The 16,003-nt window shown below is 40.4% G+C and overlaps 1 protein-coding gene across 8 annotated transcripts in view; it reads right to left on the minus strand.

Moving 5' to 3' along the window:
* Positions 1 to 15,734, minus strand: part of Musk (muscle associated receptor tyrosine kinase) — an 83,763-nt gene extending 68,029 nt beyond the window's left edge. For all 8 annotated transcript variants that reach the window (XM_027403037.2, XM_027403035.2, XM_027403034.2 and 5 more), the window contains exons 1-4: positions 15,656 to 15,734; positions 8,144 to 8,270; positions 3,981 to 4,132; positions 1,636 to 1,763 (exon numbers count right to left, since the gene is read on the minus strand). In XM_027403037.2, the coding sequence (XP_027258838.1) occupies positions 1,636 to 1,763; positions 3,981 to 4,132; positions 8,144 to 8,270; positions 15,656 to 15,734 (486 nt within the window). The remainder of the gene's footprint in view (positions 1 to 1,635; positions 1,764 to 3,980; positions 4,133 to 8,143; positions 8,271 to 15,655) is intronic.
* Between the last annotated feature and the right edge of the window lie 269 nt (positions 15,735 to 16,003).

Consider the following 16,003-nt stretch of genomic DNA (forward strand, 5'->3'; position numbering starts at 1 on the left):
ACGAATCATGAGTTCCAAAAGTCATTCTTGTGCCAGTTTGATTAAAAGCATTGTGCTTTGAGCCTGGAGTGTAGCTCAGTAATAGAAAAAGTGATTAGCTTACACACAACCCTGATTTCACCACCAGAATAAAACACAAAGAAAGGCAAAAATGTAAAATCATTGATTTCAGTTAACCACACTTTACCATATACCCTTAGGATAGCCTTAGGAGAATACACATTCTTTGAGAGTTTTAAAATTACTCTTTGGAGTTCAGATGTGACATTTCTCTAATCTTTTTGAATTCATGTAACTTGAGTAAGGTGCACAGTCAGTCATCTTTGTTTTTTATTGTAGAAAATGCATCAAGAGTTATAGCAAAAGGCAAGCCAGGGTGTGTAAATGTTGTCATTAAAGTTGGGCAAAACTCATCAGATTTTAGTTTACTTCAGTTGTTTGACATGCCCTGATAAGTATTTCCCATGGGGTGTGCATGGCCTGGCAAGATGGGAACACAGTCTGTAATCTCATTTTTAGGTGTGACAAAGTTGTGGATATGATCATGACACAGAATAACAATTTATTAGTAAGCATGGGGACAATACACAGAAGTAGCACAAGCTAAGCCAATGAATAGTACACCTTTTGTAAGTGTGTGTGTGTGTGTGTGTGTGTGTGTGTGTGTGTGTGTGTGTTATCTACATGCCTGTGTGGGTGTGTGCATCCATGTGCATGTATGTGACAAGATGTGGACTTTGGATGTCCTGGTCTATTTGTTCTCTATTTTATTACCTTGAGCCAAGATCTTCACTGGAGGCCAGCAAGCTCCACAATCTTCCTGTCTTCTCCTCCCAAAGCACCAGGCTTACAGACACACATAAATGTGCATGCATATGAGCTCAGGTTCTCATGCACAGCAAGCACTCTGCCCCATAAAATCATCTCTCAAGCCCAAATGGCGTTGCTTTAATCTAACTTCTCTTTGTTACTGAGATGTGTTTGTCTCTGTTTATCAGTCCTAGTCTCCTTGCTCTAATTTCTCACCTTTGTTCAGCTTTGCTATCCTTAAAGTCCCAAACATTTGATGTTAAAAAATAATAATAAGTGGTTCAGTTGAGTAAGAAAACAAGCCTTGCTGTGCTTGGGCTCTGCCCCCATTTCCTCTCTAATGTTGCTGATTTCTGTCTCTTCTGTCTCCAAGACAGTCCATGCTGGAATGCCCTAGAATGAGTGTGCTTAATTAGTAATCGAAGAATTTAAGTTAGGCTAATGCACAGGGAGGAAAACATATGCTAGATGTTTGTTAGCATGTTAGTAGATGTTCAGAGATAATTGTATTTAAAACATGACTTATACTGCTTGGAAAGAGAGCTCAACCATTAAGAGTGCATGCTGCTCTTGCAGAGGACTGAAGGTGAGTTCCCAGCACCCGCATTGGGTGGATCACACTGTCTGAAATTCCAGTTTCAAAAGATCTGATACTCTCTTCTGGATACTCATATCTACACACACACACACACACACACACACACACACACACACACACACACACACACCCATGCACTCACACATGCACATGCACACAAATACAAGTAAAACATAAATCTTTAAAGATAATACTTTATACACAGATTTTAATACAAAATCACTCACCCTGAGAGCACTGTCCCCTTTGATCCAGGAGACAGATGGCTTGGGGTTGCCCATTGTCGTGCATGGTAGAACAGCTTTTAATCCCTCTATTATTTTTACATTAATGGGAGGGCGAGTTATTTTAGGTTCTGTGGGGAAAATGAAAGTAAAACATAAAAAGACAATGTATCTACATTAAAATTGCAGTTTTAGCTTTCTAGTTAATTCTTGGCATTCATTTCAAGAATCGTCTTAGGGATCTTAAATTGCCAAAGGCTAAGACAGGTCCTTAGTAGGTATCAAATTCAAATCAATCATAAAGGATGGTTAGATCTGTTTTGTTAAAACCTCTATTTTCTTTTGCAAAACTCATATTTATAAAGCATAATAGATATCTGAGACTTCTTAGGACTTCTTATTTTAAATGACACTTAATAAAAAGTTCATCACTATAAACTGTCCCCATAATAATTCAACATTCTGTAATTTATACCAATAGATGTGAAACAGTTGAAAATTGTTCTAAGTTAATCATACTATTTTGAATTACAATCTACTTTCCCTTTAGTTTCCATATATTTATTTATTTTTTTGGTTTTTCAAGACAGGGTTTCTCTGTGTAGCTTTGGAGCCTATCCTGGCACTCTCTCTGGAGACCAGGCTAGCCTCAAACTCACAGAGATCTGCCTGCCTCTGCCTCCCGAGTGCTGGCATTAAAGGCATGTGCCACCAATGCCCAGAAGTTTCCTTAATTTTTATTTATTTTTTTTCTGAGATAAGGTCTCATTGCATAGCTCTGGATGAACCCTGACTGATCTCAAATTTGAGGTGATCCTTCTGTCTCTGCCTCCCAAGTGCTAAGACTACATTTGTTTACAGGTCTAGTTCCCATCTTCCTTTGACTATTAAACGTGTTGTTTCCTCTAGAGATCATGCTAGTAACTAGAAAAAAACTCTGGCACAGTTTGGAGACTCAAAATTCTACAAAGAGGCTGTCCTGCTAGTTTCAGGACAGCCTCCAAAGCCACAGAGAAACCCTGTTTCAAAAAGCAAAAACAAACAAAAATTCTATAAAGAGAAGTTTACTGTTCTGCCAACACTCAGGCCAATGTTTCTGAAGAAGTAGATTCTAATTGGTTCATTTCTATTCTCTACTATGACGCTTTGAAAAGACGTTATTAAATCTAACATGTAGATCTGAGAGGTTCAAATGCCTCCAAGCAATCAGAAAGTAACTAAGCTACCTCGTGTCCCTAGTGATCTTATACTGTAGATACAGAAGAGTCAGAAAGTAACTAAGCTACTTCATGTCCCAAGTGATCTTATACTGTAGATACAGAACAGAGAGATGTCTTTGTGGGACAAATTTCTAAGACACGCGTGTATGTGTGTGTGTGCGTGTGCGTGTGCGTGTGCGTGTGCGTGTGCGTGTGTGTGTGTGTGTGTGTGTGTGTGTGTGTGTGTGTGTGTGTGTGTAGGCGCGTTAGGCTACCTTGATAGAGATGAGCAAGGAATAAAGATTTCTCTTTTTCCTTATATGTGAGTATGTGGAAGTGCTGTGGAGCCTTTTGTGTCAATTTTCAGTCATATCTACAAAGATTAAATGCCTGCTAGGCTTTTTTTTTTTTTTTTGAGACAGGGTTTTTCTGTGTAGCTTTGGAGCCTATCCTGGCACTCTCTCTGGAGACCAGGCTGGCCTCAAACTCACAGAGATCCTCCTGCCTCTGCCTCCCGAATGCTGGGATTAAAGGCGTGCGCCACCAACGCCCAGCCATGCCTGTTGGTTTTTAACCCAGGCATTTATTTTCCCTTACAGTTAATATGATTTTATATTGCAAAAGCACAAGACAGACTTAAAATATTATATAGGAAAATGTCAACCTTGGCCATTCTGCTGTATTCTAGAATTTATAGTTATGTTCTATATTCACAGTAGAGAACACTTCAACTTTAGCTACTTAGCACCTCAGCTATGAGTTGTATTCTTACACACTGTCTGCAAAACCTTGGTTTGGGAATTGACATTCTTATAACTGTCAAAGAGAAGTTTCCAACATTCCTTTCATTGGCTTCCATGAACAAGACCACCACAGTGAACCCGAGTCACAGATAATGTTTTATGTGGGGGATTTAAGGAACTGTCTGCTGTTTTGATGATTTAACTCCTGGCTAAGGAAAGAGCTGTCTTGGTCACCTGTGGAGTGGAATGTAAGGAGAATCTTTGGAAAACTAACTAAAACGTAAGCTAGGGTTCGTCAGAGTAGTCACGTGGAAGCCTCCTGTCAAGGGATCATGACTCATTGTTGAACACATCAGAAACTGTGTGGAGACAACTTTAAAGTTAGATGATACTCTTTGCTACTCACTCATCTTCACTTGAAGAGCACCACAGCTCTCCACAGCTCCTCCCACTCCATTATTGGCTATGCAGCAATAGACGCCATCATCACTGTCCTCCACACTCAGGATGGTGAGGAGCTGGCCATTCTCCCGGATGCTGTAGCGGGTATCAAACAGCCTGCAGGTCACAGAGCAACGTGGAGGAGGATCAGTGTACCATCAGTCCATCTGTGATTTTACGCGCGCGCGCGCGCACACACACACACACACACACACACACACACACACACAACCCTTTGATTAATGGATCAAATAGATGACCAGTTAGTGAGGAAGCAGGTTCAGGCTTAGAGAAAATGTGTGTTTTGCAGGACTGAATAGTCTCGTTTAGTACAGTAAAAATAAAGCTACTTTATATTCTGGTTTCTCTGGACTCTATAATAAAATCACCACTGAGTTGTACAAAACAGTTCTGAGGTGATGGCTGCTGCTAAGCACAAGTGTAACATTTACACAGCAGAGTGTGTGCTTGTGTGTGCTTGTGTGTGCTTGTATGTCATTCTGAACTGGCAAAGTAAGCAAGGCAGTCTGAGCAGCAAGTCCCAAAGATCTGCCAGTCTCTTTCCCCTTCGCAGACCCCACCTACAGGTGGGCTTACAAGCACCCACTACCACTACCACATTCAACTTTCATTTTGAGTGTGTATATTCTGGGGATTGAACTCAGGTCCCCCCAAGCCAGGAAAGCATACCATAACTAAGATGTATGAGTCTTTTCCCATAAGGAAAAAAACTGGAAAAGGAGCATGCATGCAATTGTAATGAACAATATATATATATATATATATATATATATATAATATATATTGTAATATATATATATATTACATCAATAGCAATGAGTTGAATATTCTTTTATTCATTAAATAAGTACTTTTCATAATTTTTACTTTCATTGCATTTTCTATTTCATGTGTGTGAGTGTTTTGCCTGTGTTATTTCTGTGCACTATATGCATGCCTGGTGCCTGCAGAAACCAGAAGAGGGTGTCAGGTCCCTTGGAACTAGAATACAGACCGTTGTGAGGAGCCACATATGGGTGCTGGGACTCAAACATGACTCTTCTGGAAGAGCAGCCAGTTTTCTTAACTGCTGAGGCAACTCTATCCCTTTTTATTCTAATACAATTTAATAATCATTAATATTGTAGCATGTTTTAATAAATGTGAATATGAGCAATGAGTTTATAATTAACTAAATAAAATGTAACAAAATCTTACTTTCATTTTGTTGAAGCCATGAATGACTGAATAAATAAATACTTTAAATAAAACCACACCAATTACCTTCGTGTTTGTAAGTTGTACTCATTCTATATGCTTTATAAATATATGTTAATTCTACAGAATAGAAGGTTTCATTAGGACATTTCCACACATGCATATAGTAAACTTTGACTACCCTAATTATTCTTTCTCCCTTCCCTCCATCCTCTCCAAAACTCTAGTACTTCCCCTTTTTATAAACAAATAACTTTTAGATGTTTAACAAATGACAGACACTTTTATGCCTCTGGTTTTGGATGCACAAGGAAATAAAAGATCTTCAAACTATAAAAACATGTTGTGTGTGCTTGTATGTATATACATACATAGTCTATTTAATTACACATAATTGTCCACTAAGAAGGGACTCAGGGCAACAGGAAAAAGTTGAAGAGGAATCATCAACCTAGAACCAAGTGGCTTCTGTTGTTGGATTTTTTTTATTGTTTGTTTTATAGTAGGACTCTCAAATGTATATGGTACACTGAACGACTGTCTCCAAAGAGCCATCATGTCTTAATCACCAGAGCCTGTGATACACTGCAAGAAGGATTTGAACACATTAAGAGTATTAAAATGGAACATTCTAGATTACTCACATGGGCCAAATGTAGTAACTAAAATCGTTTTAAGGTGGAAAAGAGAGGAAGAAGTGTCAGAGGTGGAGGTCTGACATGCAGAAGTCAGAGTCATGTGACTGCTATCTTTATGAATAAGGGAAGGGACCAGAGGACATAGGTGGCCTGTGGGCTCTTAAATGTGCAATCCAATTGTGTCGTGGAGCTTCCGGGAAGAGCTGGAGCTGCCAGTGCTTTGACTTTAGCTCAGTGAGATTGCCTCACACTCTGGAACTGTAAACTCATACGGTGTGTTGTTTGAAGCCACTGCATTTGTGACCACTTGTGACAGTCTCAGTAGAAAATAAATACAATAAATACATGTGTTGGTACCCAGAATCATGGTGCTGCTAGGACAAACACCTGAAAAAGGGGGTGTGGCTTTGCAGTGAACTGGCAGAGTTTTGATCAGCACGATAAGAAATAAAACAAAAACTGCTTAGGTTCTTTTTTTTTTTTTTTGAGACTGTCAGCTGAAACTTGTTAATGATAGCTACTGGGGTCTTGGAAAGAACTAAGAGACATGGGGGGGGGAGCTAAGTCATCTTAGAGAATGCCTAAATAATCACTAGCTGACCACTGACTTGAATGGACTGTTGATAAAAATACAAATGTTAAGACCTCTACTTGTGGACAAGGGACATTACCTGGAAAAAAAATGAAAGAAAGGTGATCCTTGCCAGAGTGGCAGAGAGCTCAGCCAAATGATGCCTCACACTTATTTCAAATTCAGATCTTATGAATAGTGGACTCATAGTTAGCCAGGGAAATTTCCAGACACACTGTTGAAGCTACAACCCGGTGTTCCTTGGAGTTTGTAGTAAGATTCAAGAGGAGGAAGGTGACTTGGAGAACTGCTGGGTCTGGAGAGCTGGCTCTGTGGTTAAGAACACTGGCTCTTGCAGGGGTCCTAGATTTGGGTTTGGTTCCCAGAAGCCACAACCATCTGTAACTCCAATTCTAGGGAACTCAGCACCCTCTTCTGGGCACCATGCATGCATGAAATGTACATACATGAAGAAAAAAATACTCATACATGTAAAATAAAACTAAAATAAATCTTCCAAAGACTGCCCATAAGTAAGAAGAAAAAATACTGCCAAGTAAAAATAGAAATTTAGGCTTCATGAGTTGGAAAATCTCAATCTATCCAAATTTCAAAGACTGTTAAGGATGTTTTGTGGTGTTTGAACTGTGTGTGTGAGCTGTTCAGTCCTGGAGCTTCTGAGAGAGCTTGCCTGGCAGAGGTCATTTAGGCTGTGGTGCACAGTGATGCCCACAGCACTGCAGAGTGTGTGTCACAGAAGGAAGCATGGCATTTCAGTCAGAGGCAGTGAAAATATGCCTGTCCTTTCTCCCCTTCCAGTTCATGGGTCCTCATCTATGAGCAGCTGTTTAAGGACGTAGATGAAATGTGACATTTCCCCCAGAATTCATGTGTGGAAGCCGAGTGTCAGATGTGATGGTTTTTGAGATGTGGTCTTTGGAAGGTGATTGTGTCTCGTGTGACTGGATCTCTTGTGAGTGTGACTTGTGTCCCTACAGAGGAGAACCAAGAGTGTTCCTTCATGCCCTTCCCTCACACGAAGAGATAGTGGAAAAGTGGCTATCTGTGGACACAAAAGGAAGCCCTCCTCCCCTGACCATACCAGGAATCTGCTGGCTCCTCAGACTTGGAACTCCTCAGCCCCCTGTCTTAACAGTTCCGTCACAGTAGCTCATGTGGACTGAGAGCATTCAGCTTCAACACTGTCTGCTAGGGCGCCCTCCAGATTACTTTGTTCTAGATTTTCTTAGAGTATTCTGAGATAGCTATTGGGATAAGGGGAGAAAAGTAGACCCTTTATCTGACAAATGGGCCTTTTATCCATTTTGAGACTCTGTCTCATTTTGAAAGAAAAAGATGATAGTGACACAGAAGTCAGATTCTTGGACAGTAGATTTCATAGTTTGGGGACACGGAGGGGGCGACAGGCTGGTCCCTCAGCTCCTCTGTATGTCCTGGAATACATGTCTTCATACCTGGAATACCATGGTACTTCCTGGTTCTGTTAAGTTCCATGATTCTCATCTGGCATTCCCCATGTCAGAGGAATCAGTATTTTGCCCTGAACTTCAGATCTTCCAATTACGAAATGAGTATTACATATTCTAGAAGGTGACTTTCAGTGCCACCAACAGAATTTCCATGGGTGAGAAACTATGAGGCAGAGCCGGAATCCTTAGCACGATGACACACAGTACTCACTTAATGAGGATTTTATTTCTGGTCCAAGAAATCTCAGGCTGAGGGTAGGATTCCACAGCACACATGAAAGTTGCCACTTCTTCAACTAAGGCATCTACAGTTTCGAGAGGTGTGGTGATGACAGGAGCTAAAAAGAGCAAAAACAAGGGAGAACTTTCCAGAATGTTATTTATTACTTGCCCTTTAGCAGCCTGAAGCCATGATGTACCTGAGTGAGTATTACTGTTCAAAAGCCCACTAGACATGGGATGACCTGTCTGTAAAGTCAGTGTGCTCCAGAGGAGATAGGAGACTCTTGGATGACTAGACTAGCTGAGTCAGCAAGAGACCCTGTTGTCAGCAAATATATTGGAGAACAGCCAAGGGGGACATGTCATGTCAGTCTCTGACCTCCACACATATGTATGTACAGATGTGAAAACATACACCAAGCCACACAAAAATACACTAGCAAAAAAAATTAAAAGAAATGAAAATGTAAGTTAAAACTATACTCATTGGAGTGGCTATAAAGATAAAGAAAAATAACATGCATTGGTGAGGATGTTGAGAAACCACTGAGGAAAAGAGAACGGAGGTTCCCCAGAAAGAAATCAAAAGAGAATCATGATCAACAGTTCCACTTCCGGGTACATATTCAAGAGAGCCGAAAGTAAGGACTCAGATACTCAAATATTTCCACCTCTCTACTCATAGAAATATTACTCATAATAGCCAAAAGATGGAAGCCGCCTAAGTGCCCACCAACAGATGGATAAACAAAATTAACATACATACACAATGGAATATTATTTGGCAATGAAAGTAAGGGAAGTGTTATATTCTTTGACACGGAGGAAACATAAAAAAAATACAAATCAAGTATATGGAAATAGTCACAGAGGATCAATGTTTTAAGTTCTATTCCTAAAGCATGTGCAATTCACAAACCTACAGAGCAAAAAACACATTGGTCATTGTCTAGGAATGGGTGAGAAGGAAGGTGTTATCCTATGGAGCTGGATTACAGGTAGTTGTGAGCCTCCCAACATGGTCCTGGAGACAGGACCCAGGTCCTCTAGAAGAGCAGAAAGTGCTCTTTAACTGCTGAGCTAACTCCAGCCCCACAAAAAAGTTAAGTCATTATAGATACCCTAGAATCTATTACTAATGAATGATCACACACATAGAAAGGTATGTTAGATGACAGAGGACATGAAACTGATGAATTGCACTTAGCTTCACTAGTGGACTGAATCGAGGTGAGGGCATGGCTGGTTTTGCCTTCTTGCAATGGTCTGCTGGAGCTGTTTTGCACTGGCAAGAATGAATTGTTCTTTTTTAATTTTCAAGGAACTTTGCTAATAATTGTTAAATAGCTATTATTAATAAACTAAATTGCACAAATTTAGGTTAGGTTATATAAATTCTTAATACAAGTAATATTTAAAAAAATCAATTACTTCTAGGCCACAGAGATGGCTTGAGTTTAGTCCCCTAGGACCTATGTGAAATAGCTGGATACAGAAGCACATGCCCATAATCCCAGCCTTTGGAAGGCAGAGAAGGGAGGGTCCCCAAGGCTTACTGTCCAGCCAGTCTAGCTGAATTAGTGAGCTGCAGATTTAGTATGTGTCAAACCTTAAGGTGGAGAGTAGCCAAGAAAGACATCTGGACCCCCCCCCCACACACACACACACAAACCCATTGATTCCTTTTAACTACACTCTGTCTATGCTCTGGGGGTGCTTTGATGATGAAAACTGCCTACAACAGCACTGTGCATGCTGATGCTTGACTGTCTTCAGGATTTGTTGGTGGTTTAAAACTGCATGTTGTTTTGTTTTTTTTCTCAGAAAGTTGGATGTTAACTATACTTCAGAACACTGATAAACAGGAGCAACACAGAAGAAAACATGGCATGTCAACAGTCTTGGAGGCAGAAATAGCTTTTTCTGTTTTGTCTGCTTAATCTTTTCAAAATAAATCTAACTACCATGTGCTGTTTTTTTTTTTTTAAATGAATTTATCCATCAGTTTCTTTCTCTCTACACAGACATAGACATGTGGCAGTGATGGTGATACAACACACTGCTGGGAACAGTTAAGATCAAAGAAGTAAGAGACAGTCCTCAAAATCTTGAAAATCTTAGACATGGAGAAATACACGAAGCATCACTGAGAGCAGTCTCAACATCTTCCCACAAAGTTCAATGTTGTGACAGTCTTGGGCGATGCCTGACTCTAGTTTCAGTAACAACAGTACCTGAAATTGTTCAATAACTTTCTATGTGCTCCATCTCAGACCTCATCTTCATTATCTTATTTATCAATAAAACAAGTAAATACAATTAAGCATTTGCAAACTAGACATCATTTCTGTAACCATCCCAAAGGTAGGTAGCAATAGAGATGAATTTCAGGGTTAAGGGTGGCTTAGAGGCCTGTGTCTTGGGATTGGAGAGGTGACTCAGTGGATGAAGTCCTTGATGCTGAAGCATGAGGATCTGAGTTCAGATGCCCAGAGAACACATACAGCTGAGCTTTGGAGCAGGTGTGTCTGTAATACCAGTGCTCTTATGGGAGAATGGGAGCTGGAGACAGGCATCCCTGGAAGCTGGCAGGCCAGTTAACCTGCATTACATAGTGACAAACAAGAGTTGGCCACACACATGCCTTGGCTTATACATACCTACACTTACACATGAAAGCAAAACACATACACACACACACACACACACACACAGAGAGAGAGAGAGAGAGAGAGAGAGAGAGAGAGAGAGAGAGAGAGAGAGAGAGCCTATCTCTGAGCTCTAGGATGGACTGTGTTTTATAGTCATGGTTATACACAGAAAATGGGAGGGAGGTTTAAATCAACTTTAATTTCTAGGGGCAGAACATAATTTTTCAGATCCATTTTGCCCATCTTCCAAAGCTATCCAAATTCCCTTTGAAGTGTTCACTGACACCATCGCATAGCTGTACCAAAGGATATGGTCAACTCAGCAGGTCATTTCCTGTTTGCTCTCCTCCTTACCCAGCTTTTATCCCAGCCAGAGCCTGTGTAAACCGGACCTCTGTCTTTTCTCCAGATCCAAGAACCACACAAACAACAAACACATGAGGATGAACACAGCAGTTTTCAGATCCACAGAAAATTTGCCTTGAAGTCTAGCTCTGGATTAGTAGGCCATAATACTACCTTCCTTTGTCTTTTGTGGGCTTTAGAACATGATGACGACATGCTGACTTCTGGCTGAACTATTACTAATGAACTTGCCCAAATGAAAAGAAGTTAGGCGCTTTGTTTTGGATTTTTTGTTTTGTTTTGTCTTTTTTTTTTTTTTAAGAAAATTGGTAACGAGGAGGTCACACCTTTAATCCCAACATTCAGAGGCAGAGGCAGGTGGATCTCTGAGTTTAAGGCCAGCCTGGTCTACAAAGTGAGTTCCAGGACAACCGGAGCTGTTACATAAGAAACACTGTCTTGGAAAAACAAACAAAATTTGGTGCTGAGACCTTAAAAAAATCATGTTTTTTCTAAGTATTATTAATATAGCATTGGTTTTTTATTTCAGCCTAAGAAAACACTTTGATATTGGAAATTTTCAGATCCTCCAAAGAGAATATTGATCATTATCTGACATATCCTAATAGCTGGCTCATTAAATTGCAGTGAAATGATGTCTTTGTAACTTATAAGATTAACCTAGAATGACAATCAACCATTTTCAAAGCTGTGTCACTAATTCCTCCAAACTGAATGTATTCTCGATTACTCTCATCTGGGATGAACTTTCACAGGAGTTCTGTGTAGCCTTTGAGAATGTCTGAGTTTGCATCCCTTGGAGGTGTTCCTTTGGGTTAAACCACCATCCATCCTGTAAGGACACAAGTAAAGCATGCTACCCGTTACCCTCACAGCCACTATGGGGAACTCTAAGTGTGACACTGGGTAAAGGCATTGTCTCATGCACAAGGAAACTGAGGAAGGGACTATGGGCTTTCTTTAAAGATATGCCTCAAGACGCTGGGGACAGGAAAGGGGAAATTTTTTTATACACATTTTTTATTTAAATTAGAAACAATCTCATTTTACATATCTATCCCAGTTCCCTCTCCCTCCCATTCTCTCATGCTCCCCACCAACCTCCAATCTCATCCCATCCCCCTTCTGCTCACCAGGGAGGGTGAGGCCTTCCATAGGGGAGCATCGATGTCTGCCACATCATTTGGGGCAGGGCCTAGGCCCTCCCCAGGAAGGGGGGAATTAATTGTAAAACCTGCTGGAGCCTTCAATATCCTTGCTTCACATTCTTCATTGCCTCACCTCTAGCATCCAATGTTTTTTACATAACCCCAGAATCTGTAGCCTCAAATTCTTCAGCTGCTTGGCCCCTGAAAAGCACTGATCCTGAATTAATCTGAACACCTGCCCTTACTACTCCTATGTTCATATAGCACTTGCTGGACATGGAATCACTCTTAAACTGCTGATGGCAGCCCTGCCATGCTGCCTGCACACTCGACTGGGCCTGTGCACTTCTGTCATCTTCCTGAATAGACCAGTCCTTGGATGTTCCCTTCACCTCTCCTCAGTGGCCTCGAGTCCTACTTCACCTTCAGGGACATTTTGAAATTTCTACTCTTTCCTTCCCCCAGTGAGAGCAATGACGTAAAGCAACTGTGTTTTCCTACACATACAATGAGTAACTGACAATGAGTGTCAGTGTGAAACGCTCGCCCAGGACTTGCTGTCCTGGATGGACTTCACAACAGCTGTGTCAGCTCTGGCTGACTCATAAGTAGCATCTGTGAATCCTATCCCTGCATGCATGTGATTTAAAAGACAGGGCTCCTCCACTCTATCTAAAGAGAAACTAGACATACAACACTCTAGGTTTGGTAGTAAGTGGGTGGTTTTGAAGGTGTTTTGTGAGGAAATTCTTATGTGTATTAAATAACTCCAGTTCTGCCCACATGAACTTCGGCTCTTAATGGAAGTTTAATGCCCCACCATGTGTTTAACACACCCTGATAAATCAGCAAGTGCTCTTGAAACTTCTGGCTGAGGAAATTCAACAAAATTTTTGTCTGCTTTCATCCATGATGATCTCTAAAAGTCTTCTACTTGAGGTGAGGAAATTAAACTCACTTAAAAAAAAAACTCTCTTGTAAAATAAGATTGTTTCTAATTTAAATTAAAGTTTATTTTAAAAAAACTCACCAGCTGACATGATCTAGAAAGACAAAGACCTTCTTTTGGGGTTGGAATGTTAGGCATTTCAATTAATTTAAAGCCAAAATAGTAAACTCCAAAGGCAGATAATCTTATGAAGAAAACTGTACAGAGAGGTAGACATGATTCCTGTGAATATCCTCTCCAGCCTTAAACAGCCCCCTTTAAGTACATTCGTTCTGAAGCTGCCTGCTATAATGAACAAGATGGTTTATTCTGTGAGACATTACTGCGCAGACCCCTTGATTTCAGCCTAGACAAATACACCCTCTAACAGACTGTTCTCACTATTACCTTCTGCCAGCTACAGAGAACTGCCGTGAGTGTAAGCAAGTTCAGCCAGGACATCTTCATCATTTTCACTGATAATTAAAAGAACATACATTCAAAAAGCTCTTTTCTATCAAAATATGTCACATATTACAACATCAAAATCTTAAAGATTTCATGTTCTGAGATGTTTATTTGCTTTCAGAATTCATCTTGTACATTGAACAGATGTCTAATCACCTAGGGGTGGTGTGTGATGATAAGGCCAACGTACACCCAGTGCTAATTGCAATTTTTACAATTAACAGAGTAGGCTAAGAAACTATTGTTTTAGCTTTAAAATTTGCAGCAAATACACTGTAATAAAGCCAAATTGGAAGGATGCTCTGGTGGTTTTCTTTAAAAGTGGGATATTTGGTATCCTGTATGCCACCCTGTGCCACGATTCTGAAGTTTGCAAAGCAGAAACGAATGATCATATGCATTTGAATGAAGGTTTAGGACGACCGGGAACTTAAAAAAAAGGGGGGGAGTCATTTTTATCCAGAATCTAAGTGCATATACAAATACAGAGGTGTTTTGTGGGGTTTTGTTGTTATTGTTTTGTGCGCCCAGATTTGATTTAAAACTTCAAAGCAGCTGCCTTATATACATGTTGGGGTTTAACTATGTCCTCCTCACTTGTGGGTAACTGCTTATTAAACATTAAAATGAGTAACACTTATTAGGATCCATAGGTCCAAACAACCAGGTGTTATTCTACCGGACATCAGTGGTCAGATCAGGAAGTATTAGAATAACCCACAGCCAATGTTAAGTCCTTTTTGGCTATTATTAGCTATTTTTTAAAGGTCCAGATTCTTTTATTATCTAAAGGTGCCTTAGAGTATCATTGGGATCTAAATGATTTAGTACATTAGAAGATACCAACCACTTTACCCAAATAAAATGGAGAAAGAGAAGCAAGTAAACAAACAAGAAAATATATCTGTGTAATCAGATAGGAAAGAATGTTGTCTGTTACTTACATGGGATCCTTGACTTTTTGCCTCCAGAACTGTAAGTGAACTACAAAACCTAAAGATGTGTTTCCCGTGTACATATAAATGTCACCTTCACTAATTATTCAAGATAAACATCTTCAGTGCTTTGGCAACCCGGTCGAAATGGGAAATAATTCATCTGACTAAAACCTAGTATTCTTGATAACTCTGTCATGAGACACTTAACACAATACTATTTGATGGCATTTAGTCTACTTCTTCATGCCTTGCTTTGAGAAGATTTCGGCAAAGACCCAGTAGCTTTGCAAATCATGCATTTTCCATTCTTCCTGGTTCTAACTTTCATAATACTCTGGCCAGAACCCACAGCACTGTGGCCAGTCTTGCTGCTGCAACAGGTGTTTGTCACTTTCTTAAGTTGCTTTCCCCCTTAGGTGGTGTTATTTCCGGTACATTCCAAAGCACTGAAAAAAACTAGTGCAATCTCTGGTCAAACCCAAATCACAGCACCAGCAGCAAAAGTACAGAGAGTCAGATGTCTCCAGGCTTTTATTTTATAGGCACTTTCTGTGAGTCTTTCCCTAGGTCTGATTTCTAGTTACTAAAATGTTCATTAACAGTATGATAAAAGCTAAAACTGAAAATAGAAATGGCTTTTACTTTGGAGCAAAACACTCTGGATATCTGGAAGTGGGGTGGATTATATTCTTGGCAAATCCAGCATGGAATGGTTTTTATCACCCGTGTAGACCACCCCAACATTTGACATACACAGAACAGACCTCCATAATTCACAGTCTACCTGGCTACATCTCCCTAGAAGAGAGGGCTCTGCGAGCATCATGCTGTTTTTAACCGTAGAACTTAGGAGACAACCATCATGGAAGAACTAACCACGCTACTGTATAACGCTCTTCTTTTTCTTCATACATTCCACCCCCACATCACCCAAACACACCGCAGTAGGAATCAGCCACCATGAAGCTCACACTCACTTTAGGCAAGATTGTGCATACCAACCTTTTGGAAGTTTCTCAGTCCCACTGAAGGCAACCAGGGTGAGAATCTGTAGCAGTGGAATGTTGACGAGCTCTCTCATGGTTAATCCAAGCTCAGAGCAAAGGTTGCTTCTGGACTATTGAGGAAAATTCTCCGTGGTTTACATTTTAAAGCGTGGTTTGTTACAATAGTGTCGTCTGCGAATGACTGTTTGTGTCTGCAGCGCCACAGGCTCTAAGTATAATCAGGAATCCTCAGACCTGACTGTGATGATGGACATGGCCAGCTGGGAGTATCCACTTAGGCCAGTAACGCAAGTGGAGGGCTGGAGGAACAAGGGAAAGAAAATCCCTTCAGAATCCCTTTTAA

Source organism: Cricetulus griseus, chromosome 2, assembly GCF_003668045.3.
Source record: "Cricetulus griseus strain 17A/GY chromosome 2, alternate assembly CriGri-PICRH-1.0, whole genome shotgun sequence".
NCBI classification, from domain to species: domain Eukaryota; kingdom Metazoa; phylum Chordata; class Mammalia; order Rodentia; family Cricetidae; genus Cricetulus; species Cricetulus griseus.